Genomic DNA, 16,325 nt, shown 5'->3' on the forward strand with positions numbered 1-16,325 from the left:
ACTACTCTCTTCAGACAACATCAGAAAGGAACATAAGCTCTGAAAATACCTAATTTTCATTTTAAGGACAAAAATATTGATTAGGAAACTGCAAGGAAGAAGCAGTGTTCAGCAACAGCCACATCTACATGGATGGACATATGTTAGAACTTCCCAGATTAACTCGCTGATCCTAAACATGTCAAAGACACATCCATACAACCTAAGTTCTCACACTGTGCCTGTCCACACAGCAAATACTTTTGCTAGAGACAGCATGCACTCTTTGTTTGGTTACCACCATGCTATACTGAGCCTAGCCAACAAAATGCATCTCTGCCAAGAGACAAGAAAAAATGACTTCAAGGCTATTAAGCAGCTTAATTTTCTAACCACTTAAGGGATTTTGAAGACCTTTTCGCTAAACCTAACCTCCTCTGTACTTCTTGCTGCATACTTTGGATTATGGTTCACAATTAATTCTTGGAGCTCACTGGCAACATATAGTATCAGAGCATACAATGTTTCAAACAGATATTCCAGAATATTTTGGGGGCAGATGGGACATCTCTGTCTAAGAGAAGAACTGGCAGTGGTGTTGTGTCATCAGGTATCTTTAAAGTCTATAAGGGGGGGCATGGGGAGGAATATAGCCTTTGCAGTTTAAGATTCCATCTTGAATTCATCTATGAGGAAAAAAAAAAGTAATTTTAGAAGATATAAAGCCAGAGATTGGCAGACCACAAAGAATGATCAGACCTCTGCAATATTACCGAAAAGACACAGTAGGCATCCTTTGTTTTTGGTTACTGTCAGAGAAAAGATATGAGGCTAAAGAAACATTTAATTGGTATGGCCTTTCTCAGGGGAAAAAAAGTGTTTACATACATTTCGACTTCAGGATCACCTTTCACAACGAGCACAGCGTGATAAAGAGAAACCCTTTCCAACCCACAGTCAAGATGTGACCTGGTTTCTCTTTACATTCACACAGCAGGCTTCTGGACTGAAGCCCTGGCCCAATTTTTGCAGAGAGCCTGAATTCAAGCTTGGGAATTTACAGCTGGGCTGGACTGTCTATGCAGCTGTAATTACAATGTTTAATATTGATAGCATCCTTTAAAAATAATTAAAGACAAAAGCAAGCAAGATTGCATGTCAACACAGGTGTAAATATTCCATTTCATGACAGCTTTTTGCAGCTTGTTGCTGGTCTAATGTCTCCTACGAATGATCTGAAACCCATGTGTTACATTCCTACAACTGACAGAAGCTGCAACACATGCATTCACCAAACTGCGAGAATCCGCTTGGGATCTAGTAACATCAAGCGTCAGGATTGAAGGGGACAGTCTCCTGTACAAGACCCAGAACAGCCTACCTTTGGCAAGGAATACTCTGCAGGAAAAGGGCTTCTAATTCAAGGTGACAACTCTTCACAGCTTCTGATTAGGAAGCTATTCAGTAGGGACACTCTCCTGTATAAGTTTTAGACTAACTTTACCAGAATTTTATTATATTTTTGAACAAGGAAATTCAAAAAGAGGCTAAAGGTAAGAAAAAAACCGAGAGAGAATAGAAGGCAAAGTTATATAGACTAATCTTGAGCCTCAAGAGAGACACCTGTAATGTGAACAAGCCCATCTTGCCCCTTTGTTTCAATCTGCTTCAACTTGCACCAGGTCCTCTTAAATTTTAAGATAAGTTACTGTTGCTCAAAGACTGAAGAGCCTGTATTTGTAACCTCAACACAAAATGAGTAACAACTACTCAGTACACTTCTCATCACAACTAAAGAAATAAGCACGAGATGCTTGATATCGTCAGCAAATATGTTGCCTCATGAGAGGCAGAAAAGCATATACTCTGTATCTCAGGTCTGGTACCTGTAGTGCATTGACCACTCTGATTGGGTGCTCCTCAGCCAGTGCCTGGATGCAGTGCTGGAACAAGCAGTTGATGTTATCTTTTATCTTCATCAACTCTTCCCCATCCAGGGCCTCTAGCTTGCCTTCCAGATATTCCAAGTTAACCTGACAGGTGAAGAAGCAGTTCATGCATATTACACAACTGTTGACAGCTTAGCAAACCAGGCTGTTGCACTGACAGTCTGCCATTTCATAGTAGCAGAATGTCAGAGGATATTCATTTTTTATGTTACCTTCATAAGAAACAGCTCTTCCCAAAACCTGGGGTTGCATTTACTGGGATCTTCTGTCTAAAAGAGAAAGGAGTGGTCATGAGAAAATAACAGAAAAAAAAACATTCATACAAAAAGTTTTAAAAAAAAGTTAAAAAAACACATTACCACAAGTAGCACAGAAACAGCATCTTTTCACTAGTTGACACAAGGGGTCTTATAGTATAGAGTATTATCCAAACGGATTTCTAGAAGTAGAAAGCTACTTCTATTTGTTATTCTACTGGGATGCCTCTGTGCATTTTCTGTACTGCTTTGCAAGAAACAGTTTTCCTCCCCAAGTTAAACAAGTATCAAAGAAGCTCTTATATCACCCCAGGACCCTTCCCTCCTTTTACTACATAGATCTTCTGCCTCCCACTGCATTACTAACTTCAAAGCCATGACCTCCTTTAGATCAGAAATGGTCCTGGAATACAACAGGACACAGTGAAAACATAGGAGAGAGAATACAGAGTTCAGCATGATAGTAGGAGAGCTTGAAGTAGATGTCTACACTGTGTGATCTTTATCCTGCAAGAAGGATCTACCTTACAGAGGCTTCAGCACAAATTAAAACATGAAAAATTCACACAGCACATGTGAAATAAGAGGTGCTCGAGTTCTTACCGTGAAAATCTCATCGTACATCAACACGACCTTCTCTTTCAATGGCTTCTTGGAGGCTGAAGACTTCCGGAGCAATCCACCCTTCTTCTCTGTTTGGGCCATGCTGTATACCCTAAAGGTAAGAAAAAACAAAAAAACTTAAGAAAACTTAAATTTTTCTTCAAGGCATATCTGGAATGGTTCAACCACAAGATTTCTTCATTACACTGAGATATTAATAAGTCTCTTGAGTTGGAAGCAGGGCCTTTAGTAACTGTACCAGATAAGAAATCAGACCAAATGTCTCATCTAGTGCTATATTCTCTTTCAAAGCAAGATGCAGAAGTCAAACCACAGGCAGATAGGGAATAAACTGCTTACAGGTAAACTTTCTTCTTAATTCTACTCTGCTAGAAGCCAATTCATAACTCAGCGAGACAGTTTACAAATACATATAAATATATATATATAATCACACTGTATGAACTGTGATGCTTATTATCAGATTCCCAGTCCTTTTTGATGCTGGTCAAGCATCAGGGACATCTTGCGACAAAGAGCTCTTGAAACTGATCGAAAAAAGTCTGTTTGCTGCCTACCAAAGCACTTCAAACTCTGCTTTGCACTGTGAGGCCACATCCAACAGTAGGAAGCATCTGGCTACAAAGCTTCTCTAAAGCTCTCCAGGCACCCTTGCTCACACCGACCTTTACACCCTGGCATCCCTCAGCTGTGCCAGCTGCTCTGCAAACCAAACCAGAACAGTGCCCCAGCTTCAAAAACATCCTGTGTGGTTTAGTTTTGGCGGGAGGGTAAAAGAATACAAGAAAGACAGCTTGCAGGATTTTTCTTTTTTAATCCAATCAGTTCCCCCAATCCATTTCACAGTAAAGGAAGTTTTCTAGAAAGACAAACCGGGTTTACTATAATTAAGTAATCGGTACTTCACACTCACTGTTTATCCTATTAAAACAAAACTAGAAACTATTGTTATTATAGAATGAGCTGTTAATAAAAGCAAAAGCATCAGCCACAGCTGTAGCCCTGGCACTCTCCTAGAGCCAACACATTGCAGGCTGGACGCATCCCTTTCAACACACTCCCATCCCAGTGCTGCCTCACACATCACCAGCCTGACCTTGTAAGCAGGAATTTCTCCATAACCACAGCACTCTGGCAAGCACCACTGCTGCAGCAGTGCTCTGACCTGCTCTGTCACTGCAGCACTGTCATAGCTACCTAGCAGAAAGGAATGTCACCCCCTCTCATAGGCCTGCACCGGGCTCCTGTCCCTGAGCCCCTAGCCTGTCTCCCTGAACTCCCAAGGTAATCACGTGGCAGCAGCACGTTGCAGGCACAGGGCTCACTTAAGTCACGCTCCAGAAAAACAAGGGCAGGCACTTGTGGCAGCTACACTCAGCCATACTAAATTATGCATAGCGAGGTAAGTGCCCTGCACACTGCTTCCAAGACCCCAGAGCTTTGCGAGTCGGCAGCCATGGAGACAGCCTTGGATTTAGCCTTCAGTGCAGACTGCCTGAACCTCTCCCACCACCACAGCACGTGCGGATCCAGGCTCCTCTCAAAGATTCCAGAGCGAGCAGTGAATGCCAGTGCCACATCCCTCCCACTGCAGACAGGTTTTGATTGCCTTAGACTATTACTGTGCATCCAACTAGGATACCCAGGCACTCAGTCTGCCACAGGTTATTCCAACATCCATCACTTGAGCCATAAATCTCAATTTCAAATGGCTTTGGGGCTGGAGAATTGATTCTGCTACAAAAAGCTCTACCCCGGCTGCAAAAGGCAAGTATGGGCCAGAAGGCAAAGGTGGGATGGAGACAGCAGATCTCACCCAAGAGGCTGGGATTTAGAGAAAGAAGGAGTCCCCTCTTCCAGCCACAATGGGAGTTTGCACAGCTGGGTGGAAAAGGGCTGGTTTGTATCTACTGGGGTGGAAATGGGGACAGTCAAAAAAAACACTGCCAGAAGAAAGCTTAGGAACTACCCCACTATAGCCTTACATAAACAAGGAAAGTATTTCTGTGATCTACTAGTTCTGTATTTCCCGTTAAGATAAAGAAAAGGTTTCAGTATAGCAAAAAAGCATACATTAGTCAATCATCTTGACAGCTTCCCTTTTACAGACTTCAAGCTATTTTTAAACTGCCATGGGAAATAAGACATTAATTAGAAATTTAATTGGAGAGAGAAATCTATTAAAAAACAAATCAAGAATAACATCACTTTTAGCAAAACAAATTTTGCCCAAGATTGTACAAAACCCTTTTGCAACCAGAAGTGTGAGTTTCTGAACCTACAGCAGTCCCCGGCCCCAGCATACCCATCCATAACAGAGTCATCACTGTGCTTCTAATTGGATCGCTGCTAATGAATCCCAATGTCAAAACTAATAATCTAACTCACAGGGCTTCTAGGTCAATGTCCTCGCATCAAGTTTGTATGTACAGGAAGGGATCAATACACTCTGCCTAGACATTGAACTTCTGAGAGATTACAATATGTTTTAATATTTGTCCTCCACTTACAGAAAAGCCCAAAAGTCGAAATCTCCCACAGAACGAACACTTGATGCTGAGCAAGCATCACAGGGACTACGTGATCATGCGAAAATTCTCATCTGTGTCCAACTGTGAACTGGATCCAGCTTCTCTCAACCTGAGCTGCATGAAGTATGTACAAAGAAGGCTGCTAGAGGCAATGATTAAATAATGTTCTTGCTTATAATTGGCTAGTCTACAAATGAGCATATGGAGGGAAAAGGGGAGAAAAGTAAAAGTCTCCTTTTATGCCAATGCTTTATTAGGTTGTGCTGGTTTCATGACCTGTGATGATCAGACCTGTACAAACGGCTTTTTTCTTTTCACTTTATGCAATTACGTTGTCCAGATGTCATGAGGAGAGAAGCATAAAACTGTATTTCGCTAACAGGGAACTCTTGGACAGTTGCAGAAAACATGAGTTAAATGCACAAAATATTTACAGAAGTTGTAGAGGTGTTGAGCTTATGACATTTTGTTAAAACAACGAGACTGACCATAGTTAACAATTATCCTTTAAATGCATCATAGTTAAAAAGCTTCAGTGCATTTTCCACATTTGAGGTTCAAATGGATAATTTATTCTGTCAATAGGTCAGCTCCATTAGCACATGCTGCTAAATGAGTCCTACCACAGTCCCCGACTGTACAGGAGAACTGTCCCTCAGGGCTAAGGGAAGAGAATGCATTTTCTGTGAATAGACATTTTTAGAACTGCAAGTACTTTGCTGTGCTTCAGAAGGCCCACAATGCTTCATCCAGGACTCAGAGAAACCTGCACAGAGCACGGCTCTCGCAGCTCAAAGGCAAGCAGATGAAAGACAGGCAGAACTCTTGCTCTATCTATCATCAATCCCAGGATCAGCTGATCCAGTCAGAAGCAAAGGGATGAGAACATCAAACCATCCTCCCATCCCATTCCATTCCAAAAGTCGCAGCAGAGATTCAAGCCAAACATGTGACATGCAGATGAACACACCCCCATTAACTTTTGGTTATAATATCCACTGAAACAACAAAAGAAGCATTTTAAAACCAAGGTTTGCTTGCACACCAACGCACATACAGAACTGGGACTTCTCCACACAGTCCCTCAGCTCATTTACAGGCTTATCAAGTCTTCTTCTGATAGAGAAAATATTTTTGCAAAGAACACTAACATTAATGCATAACTAATTTACAGCAACGCAAAGATCCAGAATCTTAAATTTCTATATTTCTTGCCTGCATGCAGCTTGTAAAGGTAAGCAACATTTTTGTGTTTAATTTCCCAGGCCAACAAACCTGACTGATTTCAGGTTTTAAGATGCACCTACACAAACCCCTATACACTGAAACATAATCATGTATTAGTTTTTTTCCCCCCTAGTGCAGACCCCTCAAAAATTACACTGCTACACTGCTTTGCTAAATAAAGAAAAAAGAAATAGATGGAATAAAATGGTGTTTTCCATTATTTATTTACTTAACAAACCATTTATTCCATATCTGAAAAAGGGAGTGCAGATTACATGATACCCATTAATCCATCAATGCCATTAAACAAGCCCTGGACCTCAATCAATATTGATAAAGACTGAGTAAGAAGAGAGATACTTGTGCTTTTAGAATCCAATCTCTCTTGACTCATTGGTGCTGACAAGACTGGACTTAATTGTTTACACAAATTTCAATGCTAGTAAATGTTTCCCAGACACCAAATGCAGCAACTTTTGAGTTATTCTGCAATTTTCCAGGTATAAGCCTCGTATCTGCTGTTTTCCTGATGACCTCTATCTCCACCATCACGATTCCTTCTCCGCACCTTTCAATTATTGGTGTTCCTTCAAAGATTTGGTCTGTATAACATGCAAAATCTGATGTTAGGACATTATTACATAGATGTTAGTTTGTCACAGCTACATCACATAAACCTCTATCAAAGCGGAGTCTTACAGCTCCTGCCACTACCCAACAGGCCAGTCGAGAACAATTTTTAGGACTGATGTTTGACTAGCAGTGAGGAGGCAAGGGGGCTGAAAACCACTCCCCCACATACACATCAACAGAAAAATGAACAGGGGAGTTTGTTCCTGAGTGACAAAACAAAGCTTACAAGTGAGAATGCAGGTTTTTCACAGTTGCCTAAATTGTAAAGAAGGAACAAAATATGGTTTAATGTTAACCTAAGGCTTCTGAAGTGTTGAACAGTAATCCAAGCAGTCATACACTTCCTGAATTCCAGGAAAACTTGCACTCCATGCACAATCCATGCGGTGAATGTGCAGAGACAACACCAGATCCGTGGAGTTCAATCAGCTTCCAGCACTCCTGCATCACACAAAGTGATGGATGATCCATATACTGCATGTGATCTTAGGAACCTCAAAACCTGGACAGCATCTTGACGCACTCCGAGCTCCAGTGTTAAACCCCCAGGGATGACCTAACACCAGCCTAGCACAACAGCAGTGAAGACAGAGAGGACAGCAATGGGCTTATAGTCTTGCCAAAGCTTTAGAGAGTATCATGACCAAATTCCTACCCTTACACTCCTGCGACAAGCCCCTTTGCAGCTTATGGTCTGCCAAATCTTACCTTCCTGAACCTTCAGCATCTCCTGTTGATGAGAGCACTTTTAAATGCAGCTCCTTGCACTTTGTACAGCAAGGCCACCATTACTCTCTTCTAACATATCATTCACAAGTTTTTGCTCACCACTAACTCTGCCTGCTGCTCTCACACATTATCTTCAGTCTGTGCATGACTTATAATAATAAAAATAAATATAAAATATAATAAATATGAAGTATAATAAATATAAAAATAATAATATAAATTATAATAATATATTATCACAATAATATAGAGATTATAATAAACCCTAAATAGACATGTAACAGCTGAAACAGTTATGCTACTTTTAGATTTCATTCATTCATTCTTTATAACCTCACTTGTGTGCTATCTGTTGGAATGGAAACTGCTCAGACTGCATCTTCCTGCACAACTGTAAGGTACAGAGCCCACCAGAGCAAAGGGAAAGGTTTACGCCAAGAGCGCATGAGCTCTTGGGCCAAGCTGTCAGAATTTCCAAGTGGTTTATGTAGTATACAATGACAAATTCATTCAGAGGATGTATTGATGACAAAAATCCTTGTGAATCCTACTTTTCCATAGTATCAAGCAACATCTCTAGCACAGTCCCAGTATATGTATTTCTACTTCCATTCTGCACAGAGTAGTGGAAGTATATGCACTTATATCCTGTGCAATCTAGTTACACCACCAGTGACCTATTTTTCCCCTTTGAAAAACAGGAAAAGAAGCTTCTGAGCACACATACAGCAACAGACTGCCTCCTACTACACCTGCTTTTGTGATGATATAAAAGAAAAAAAAATGCAAGTTACATTTTCACACTTCACCCTAGCTGCCTTTCATTTCTATCTGACCAGTTAAAATAGCGCTCAATCCATCAGCTTCACAAGATCAACAACTTAAACTTCTACTTGTTAAGTCCACCTAGACAAGTGTCACATGCTTCCACCCTCATCTGCTCCGATCACTTTCCCAGCTCAGCTTTTTCATTTCATGGCACCTCCTTTTTGCATCCCTGACTGCACTGCCTAGCTCTCATGTCACAAAGTTTCTGCGGGTTTTCCCTTTTCAAGCTCGTCAGCGCCCAACCCACCTAATCCACCATGAAACATTCCACACCTAAGTGCTCCTGCCACTCAGATCTTCTCAGGTGCCCTCCTTCTGAAGAGAAGTCTTCTTCCCATAAGCCTGCCCTCCTCCTCCCCCTGGGGCTCCAGCTGGCTGTCTTCCAGGGACCGGAGGCTAGGCTAGATACAGCACAGCTGCATGACCTTGGCTCTGACTTCTGAGCAAACTGCTAAATTCCAAGAAATTCTGCAGAATAGCACACGTAAGATAAGAAAGGTAAAACTGCAGAGAGTTAATGGGGCTTTTGAGACATGGATCATTAATAACACAGGCATTCAAGGGGAAAAACTAAAAAAGGAAAAACAAGCATGCAAAGGTATAAAATCCCGGGGTGGGGAACTAGCAACTGAGCAACATCGAGCTGTTCCAAGAAGTAGCAGAGTTGGAGCCTTCCTCTCCTGAAGGATGCCTGCTTGGCTACCTGGGGCCTTGCTGGGGGTGGTAACTCACGTTTAGCTGGTGGCTTGTTAAATCTGCACTGTATGTTTTGGGCATACAATTTAAAGACATTAGAAAAGTTAGTGACAACTACATATCATGCTCACAGAGCTGCTTTGCACACGGAAGAAAGTGTCTAATATGGCACTGAGGGAGGTTGTGCTGTACTTACTGGAAAACCAGCCTGCTGGCTGTCTATTTGCTCCTGTTAATCCCTCTTAAAAATCTACTTGTCATACTTCCTGCAAGAAACAGCTGGAACTACTGCAACCATAGCATAGTGCAATGGTCTGAATTATCTTTCTGCCTTTTGTATTCCACCCATCCGCTTGCTTTAAATCAGTTCTCATCATGCATTCATATCATACAGACTCTGGGCAAGAGAAAACTTTCTTACAGTGGCATATACAACAGGGTTTTGACTGAGTTATACAGCAAGCCATTGCTCCCTTGAACATGATAAGCATAATAAATTACCACACTGGTGCCACTGTACAGCTGCTTGCAAGACAGTGATGTAAACTGGATAACAATGATTAGCAATAAAAAAAAAAATCCCTGCTCACAGCTTTTTCTAAAAAGAGACATCTTTAACCCAATCCATTTCAGCAATCAGCTACCACTGTTGCTCAATAACAGCCATATCAGCAAAGCCAAAAGGTTTAGCAACTGGAGCCTGCTGGAAGGCCTTCCTGAACAGACCTCTGCGAATGGAGCTGCGCCCCAAGGCACTTGCAGTACACGGGGGTATGAGCCATGGCGACAGCGCAGCACACGGGGCTGACAGCTCCTTAGGCCCTTGGCTACCGCAAAGCCGCTCCTGCTTGAGGAAAGTTCAGAGAAAGCAGCAAGGCCCCGCCTGGGGACGGCAAGGGGAGCCCAGCCACAGTACGGAGCGCCGAGTGGGGGTTCAGCACCGCCCCGGAGGGGACCCGCTCTCGAGCTGCCGCCTGCCCGAGCGGGGAGGAGAACGGGACCCCGCGCCCGAGGCGGGCCGCGGTGGTGCCAGGCCGGCCGGCAGGACAGCCGGAGCCGCCGCCCCCGGGCAGCGCTGGGGCAGCCCCCAAGCACCAGCCCGCGCGGCCGTTACGGGCAACCGTTGCGAGCGGCCGTTACGGCCGTTACGGAGGGGCGCTGGGGGCGTGGCCTGGCCCCGCGGCGGCGGGGGAGGGGGGGTAACCGCAGCCCTCCCCCCGCGCGCGCTCCCCCGGCTCTCACCTGCGGGCGCGCCGCTCCCCTCGGCACCGCGCAGGCGCTGCGCATGCGCCGCGGGCGGCGCCGCCGCGCGCTCCCAGCGCCCGCCGCGGCCCCGGGGGGTGACGGCGGCGGCGGCGCTCTGCGCGCGGGGCCCCCGTTTGCCCCGAGCGCGGCAGTGGCCGCGGGCCGGCGTGAGGGAGCGCGGCGGGGAAGGAGGGGCGGGGGGCAACGCGGGGCGGGCACAGGCCCTGCCCGCGCCGCGAGCCGCAGGCGGGCTCCCCCCGCCGCCACAGAATGTCCCCCCGGGGCGCAGGCGCCCGCCCGTCGGCCTGCGGGCGCCGGGGCCCGCTCGCCGCTGCTGGTGCCGCTGCGGAGCGCGGCGCGGAAGTAGAGGCGGGGCGGCGCCGCCCGGAAGGCCGCCGCTCCTCGTGATTGCGCAGCGCGGAGCCGCCGCCGGCCGCGCTCGCCTCGGGACGGGCGCCCCGTGCCCAGGTAGAGCCGCGGGAGGGCGGCCGGGGGGGCCCTCACGTCCCAGGGGCGGCGGGGAGCGGCGCGTCCCCGGGGGCTGCCGGAGGAGGGCGAGCCGGGAGCCATGGAGCGGGCCGGGGCGCTGCGGCTGCTCTCCGACCTGAGCGACGTGAGCCGCGGGCAGGAGCTGCGGGAGCTGCTGCGCGAGGGGCCCGGCCAGGTGCAGGCGAGCCCCGACGGGCAGCACGTGCTGGTGCTGCACGAGAGGCGCCCGCCGCCGCTGCCCCGCGTCGCGGCCTTCCAGCGCGGCGGCAGCGGTGGCGGCGGCAACGCGGAGCTGCGCAGGAGCTGGCAGCCGCCGCAGCCGGCCCTCGTGGGGCTGCTCTTCGTGCGGGCCGCCGCGGCGCTGGGCTCCTGGGCGCTGGCCCTCGTGTGGGAGAGCGGCCACACCGAGGTGTGGGGCTTCGCGGCGGCCCACGGCTGGCGGCTGCTGCGCGCGCTCGAGCTGTGCCAGGGCGCGCGGGCGCGCGTCGCCTCCGCCTGCGCACAGGGCGCCAGCCTGGTGTGGTGCGAGGAGCGGCCGCCGCTCGGGGCCCCCTCGGGCGCGAGCAAGGGCGCCTTCAGGTTCTGCGTGTGCAGCCGCGCGCTGGAGGTGGGCGAGCAGAGCGTGCGCCTCGGCGCCGTCACCATAGTCCTGCACAACAGCCCCGAGTACCAGCTCCTCGCATCCCCCCGGCACATCTTCCTGGTGCCCGCTGCGAGCGACTTTGCCACCGTCTCCAAGTTCCTGCTCGTCTGGCACGCCGAGGAGGCAAGGCTCACCGTCACTGCCCCCTCCGCGGGCTTCGTCCTCAGCAAGGTGATGCGCTCCAGCAGTGAATCCGACTTCAGGAAGCTCCTGCTTGGCTTTGTGGGTCTTCTCTCGACCCTGGCGCCTCTGGACATTCACACCTCTGCCCTGTCCAACCATGGGGGGCTGCTGCTGGTGAGCACACAGGGCACTGTGAACGTGGTAGAGCCAGACGGGACACAAAGGCATGTCTTTGACCTAGAGGGAGGTCCTTTGGCCCAAGGAGATGATGTGCAGCTGAAGACTTTTGGTAATGTGCTGGCCTGCGTGTCTGCAGGGGTTCTGTACCTCATAGACCAGAACAGTGGAAGGCTCATAGAAAAGAAAATCCTCAACATGAAAACAGTGCATTTCCTGGAGTCCCCAGGAGAGGAGGACAACATCCAGCTCCTCACTCCAACTGGGATTTACAGCGTCAACTTCTCTGTCCCTGAGGACAGCAGCAGGCCTGAACCGTGCCTCGTGGAGATGGTGTTTGAGGAGGCCTGCAGATACTACCAGAGGAGGAGCCTCAGCAGCTCCAAGCTGACAGTGGAGAAGCTGAAGAAAGGTGGCACCTTCCAGGCTCCCGTGGCCCTTGCTGCCATCCTGCAGCACAGCCTCCGCCAGAAGGAGAAGGCAGGCCAAGGCCTCCAGGACACTTACGCCAAGCTGTTGAACACAATGAGCCAGGAGCTGCAGAGCTACCTGAGCCTGGAGCTCCTCAAGACCTGTGTGGTGGGTGCCCCAGAGACTGAGGTGGAAAGCTACTGTGAGGAACTGGTGGAGCAGGAGATCAGCCGTGTTCTCCACTCCGACATTGACAAGGATAACTTGGCCTATCTGAACTCTGTCTTCACCTCCTTCCCCAAGGCTGCCTGGAAGGCCACAAGGGGCTGCCTGCAGTTGCAGCAGAACGGGGACGGCCACTTGGTAGCCAGGGCCACCCCGGAGGTGTGGAAGAAGGTCGTGGGAGGGCCACAACAGGACGAGGTGGGTCTGAATGGGGTGGTCCCGCTCTTTGAGCTCATCTGCACGTCCTTGCTGAGGTTCAAACCCAAGTGGCTGCCCAGTTTTGTTGAGCTGACGCAGGAGTACGTGAGCATCTCTTGGGCGTACAGCAGCAAGGAGGGCCCAGAGGGCCGGGTGCCCCTGTACAAGAGAGCGCTGGGCGTCCTGGCGCGGAAGAGCAAGCGCAGCGAGGCGGATGATGAGTTGGAGCTTGAGCTGCTGCTCTGCAGCAAGAGGCCTAAGGCTGTGCTGCAAGCCGTGCGCCTCCTCATCCAGCTGAAGCGCTGGCAGCGGGTGGTGGAGGTCGCCGAGAAGTTCTCCAAGGTCAGCCCCTTGCTCAACAAGGAGATATTCACCACGCTGCTGGCAGAGTTTGCCCAGCACCGAGAGCTGGACCCGTATCTGGACAGGCTGTGGCCGCTGTGCCCCGCTGAGCTGACCGCCTCAGACATCCTCACCGTGATCCTGCAGCACCTGCCCGCCTCCCAGGAGGACCCAGTGCCCTTCTCAAGTGAGGGGGGGCAGCTGACTGTGGGCCTGCTCAAACCGCTCCTGCAAAGGGTCGTGCAGCGCCCCAGCGTGCAGGACGAGGTGTACGGGGACGCTCTGCAGAGTCCCACCTTCCCGCCGCCCACCCCACGCCGGGAGCACAGGAGCCCTCCCCAGGCAGCGGCTGATGATGCCTCTCAGCCACCCGTGCCAAGGACTTCCTCTCCCTCAGCACTGGCGCAGGGTGACACTGTGTGAAATGGGGAAGCACCACTGGCTGCACGCGGAGAGGAGAGCCTCATGCCCCGTGGGGAGTCCTGCGCTGCCTGGGAGTACAGAAACCAGCTCCTTTTGAGGGCCTCCCCAGGGCAGCCTCTCAGAAGTCCATGGGGCGAGGCGGGTGGCACATCCCTGGCACAGCCATGGCAAGGGGGTTACGTCCCGCAAGTGCAATTACCTGTGCGCCACTGGAGGAACAAATGCTGGTGCGTTTGCAGATGAAAGCACTGGCCCCACCGCAGGACTAAGAACGTCTCCTGGCCTAAAGCACCTTGTCTTTTATTTGCTTGGCTCCTTTATAACTTCACTTTTCCTTTCCTGATTCTGTAGAAGAGGTGGTGGAGGGACAGGCAGAGACACAGGCTCCCCAGCTGATTCCCCGCTCAGTGCGTGGGGTGGTGCCTCTAAGCCCTGTCTGGAAGAGACGGGGTAGGATTTTTTTTTTCTCTGTTTTTCAGTGAGGCCACCCAGTCCTGCTGTTCTGGGTTGTTAGTTGCTGACTGTCAGCGTGGAGCCACGTTCAGCTCCGTGGTGCTGATGTCCCAGCATACATGCTGGCAGCTGCAGCCCTCCGCGCGCTGTCTCGCTGTGATTCCTCTGGGATCAATCCTGTAGCTGTGACTGATTACAGCTACTTAGCTAAAGAGAGCAGCCTAATTCCCTTATCTTTCTATCCCAGCCCGTACCCAAACCCTTCTGAGTGGAGAACCTGGCAGCAGCCTGTGCAGGCTTGGGGCTCGCCCTGCCTCTCCTCTTCCTTTGTGGAAGCTCAGATTGTGCTGCAGGACGCCTGGGCCCTCTGCTCCCATCTCTTCTACCTTTGCCCTTTGTGCACAAAGGGGCTTTGTCAGGGTTTTCTGGCTCATATTGTGCCTCTGTTTGCAAAGTCAGTGTAACGTGAGAGTCGTCGTGCGGGAAGATGCAGGTTCCAGCCTCTCCCCAGGACTCACTGCCTTTTCCTGCCTCCCTGGGGGGAGAGACCTGGCTGTGGCTTTGCCTCTGCACGGGGCCACGGTACGAAGGTCCCTGCTGCCCAGAGGAGCCGTTTCTTGTCTTGCCAGTCACATAGAGCTGGGACGGGACCTGCATTAGTCCTCTTGAGGGGAGTTTAAGTACAGCTGACGTGCTCATTTTGAAAATAAAGGTGCCTAAAGCAATGCACAATTTGGCAAAGGCGAGTAAGGGTCCTTTGCGTCGCTGGCAGCGAGGAGACCTATCTGTGTAGCGTGGCCGGGGGTGGCAACCTTAGGGCCTTCCTGGCAGTGTCCGGGCCCGTTGCTCCTTGGGGAAGTCTCGGCTGGGGAAGGGAAGGTTTTTCTGCAGAGCTGCACCTTGTCCCTTTGCTCTGGGCTGGAAAACCAGGAGCAGGGAGCATTGGGCCTGCCCCTGGGGGAGCCTGGAGCCTTGGGCTCATTGGGCAGAGCTGCTGCCAGAGGAAGTCCAGGCGGTCACAGTGCTGTTGTGCTAACGCCTTCCGCAGAGCGCGGCTTGGCGCCAGAAAGTCCCGTGGTGCAGCAAGCTCGGGGGAAGAGGAACTGCGGCCGCCGTGCACTGGGAGAGGGCCGGCCGTGGGGGAAGCCTTCCTCGCGGCGGGCCCTGTGCCGGGGCCGCGGGCGCTGCCACGCGAGGGACGCGGCGTCTCCAGCTGCCGCTCACGTGAGCTGGGGAGCCCGGTGTGGAGGGGGAGCTGGCGGCGCCGCACTTGGCAACCAGCCCGGGGCGCCTCTGCAGAGAGCAGCTGCTGCCCCTGCCGCCGAGCCGCACTCGGCCACCTCCCAGCCCTGGGCTCTGCACCCGCCTGAGGGGTGGGTGACGGGGCCAGGCACCTTCTGAAGCGAAAAAAGGCCCTGGGAGCTGCCCTGTGCCCTGCCAGAGGCCACCAGTGATTTAGGAGAGGGAAGCATTTCCCTGCGGGAGCCGGGTTAGGAGGCAGCCAAGCTGGGAGGGTCGAGAGGGGAGGGAAGGCCACTTCCCCCAGGCTTTCTGCCTCCGTGCAGGAAATCCCTGGAGTGCCCTGCCTCAGCGCCGGCTCTCTGGTGAAGGGGAGGCCTTGGCCCAGGGAGCACAGGAGGAAGGAGGGGAGCTGAGCAGGAGGCGGCTGTGCGAGGCAGCAGGAACTGAAGCCTGTGGCCGCCCTGCACAGGCCCCTGTCCCCAAGCCGCAGCAGGCGAGGAGGAAGTGGAAGACGCTCTGTGGCAGGGGCAGTCTGGGCTCGGGATGGGGACCTCGACCCAGCACAGACCGAAGAGGGGAAAGTGCTACCACAGCTCTGAGGTTGAGGCCTCCGGGAGCAGGAGAGCAGCTGAAAGCAGAGGGTTAACGGCGTGAGGTGGGACTCAAAGTTGGGGAGACAAAACTGAGCCAAACACTTCCCAAGGGGGCTGGGAAAGGCCTCGATGAGGGACAAAAAGGGAGGGTGGCCCTGCAGGAGCAGGGCTGGGCCACCCTGGCGGTGGCTGGAGCGGGAGAGAGGAGGGACGGGGTCTCTGCGGGCGGGACGGGTGCTGCGGGCAGATAGCAGGAGGCCAGGGCAGCGCGACTTCAGATAACTCCAGGAGGAAGAAAACAGATCAGA

The 16,325-nt window shown here is 50.9% G+C and overlaps 2 protein-coding genes across 5 annotated transcripts in view; one reads left to right on the top strand and one right to left on the bottom strand.

The window, feature by feature from the left end:
- The window catches only part of ARMH3 (armadillo like helical domain containing 3), a 121,454-nt gene extending 110,713 nt beyond the window's left edge, over positions 1 to 10,741 (bottom strand). For all 4 annotated transcript variants that reach the window (XR_015913594.1, XM_088528701.1, XM_088528700.1 and 1 more), the window contains exons 1-4: positions 10,696 to 10,741; positions 2,789 to 2,900; positions 2,141 to 2,197; positions 1,866 to 2,012 (exon numbers count right to left, since the gene is read on the bottom strand). Coding sequence is in view for 3 of the 4 variants with exons in the window: in XM_088528701.1 (XP_088384827.1) it covers positions 1,866 to 2,012; positions 2,141 to 2,197; positions 2,789 to 2,890 (306 nt within the window). In the remaining variant the exon portion in view is untranslated. The remainder of the gene's footprint in view (positions 1 to 1,865; positions 2,013 to 2,140; positions 2,198 to 2,788; positions 2,901 to 10,695) is intronic.
- A 525-nt stretch (positions 10,742 to 11,266) lies between these two features.
- HPS6 (HPS6 biogenesis of lysosomal organelles complex 2 subunit 3) lies at positions 11,267 to 13,739 on the top strand. The gene has a single exon (XM_010218227.2). It carries the CDS (start codon positions 11,267 to 11,269, stop codon positions 13,727 to 13,729), a length of 2,463 nt encoding a protein of 820 aa, XP_010216529.2. The 3' UTR covers positions 13,730 to 13,739.
- Positions 13,740 to 16,325: the final 2,586 nt, after the last annotated feature.

The sequence above is a fragment of the Tinamus guttatus genome, unplaced genomic scaffold (assembly GCF_059628265.1).
Source record: "Tinamus guttatus ecotype Peru unplaced genomic scaffold, ASM5962826v1 Tinamus_guttatus_pri_ptg000314l, whole genome shotgun sequence".
In the NCBI taxonomy this organism is placed as follows: domain Eukaryota; kingdom Metazoa; phylum Chordata; class Aves; order Tinamiformes; family Tinamidae; genus Tinamus; species Tinamus guttatus.

Excerpts from the sequence above, each read along its gene's own strand:
- HPS6 (XM_010218227.2), top strand. The coding sequence starts at position 11,267 with ATGGAGCGGGCCGGGGCGCTGCGGCTGCTCTCCGACCTGAGCGACGTG.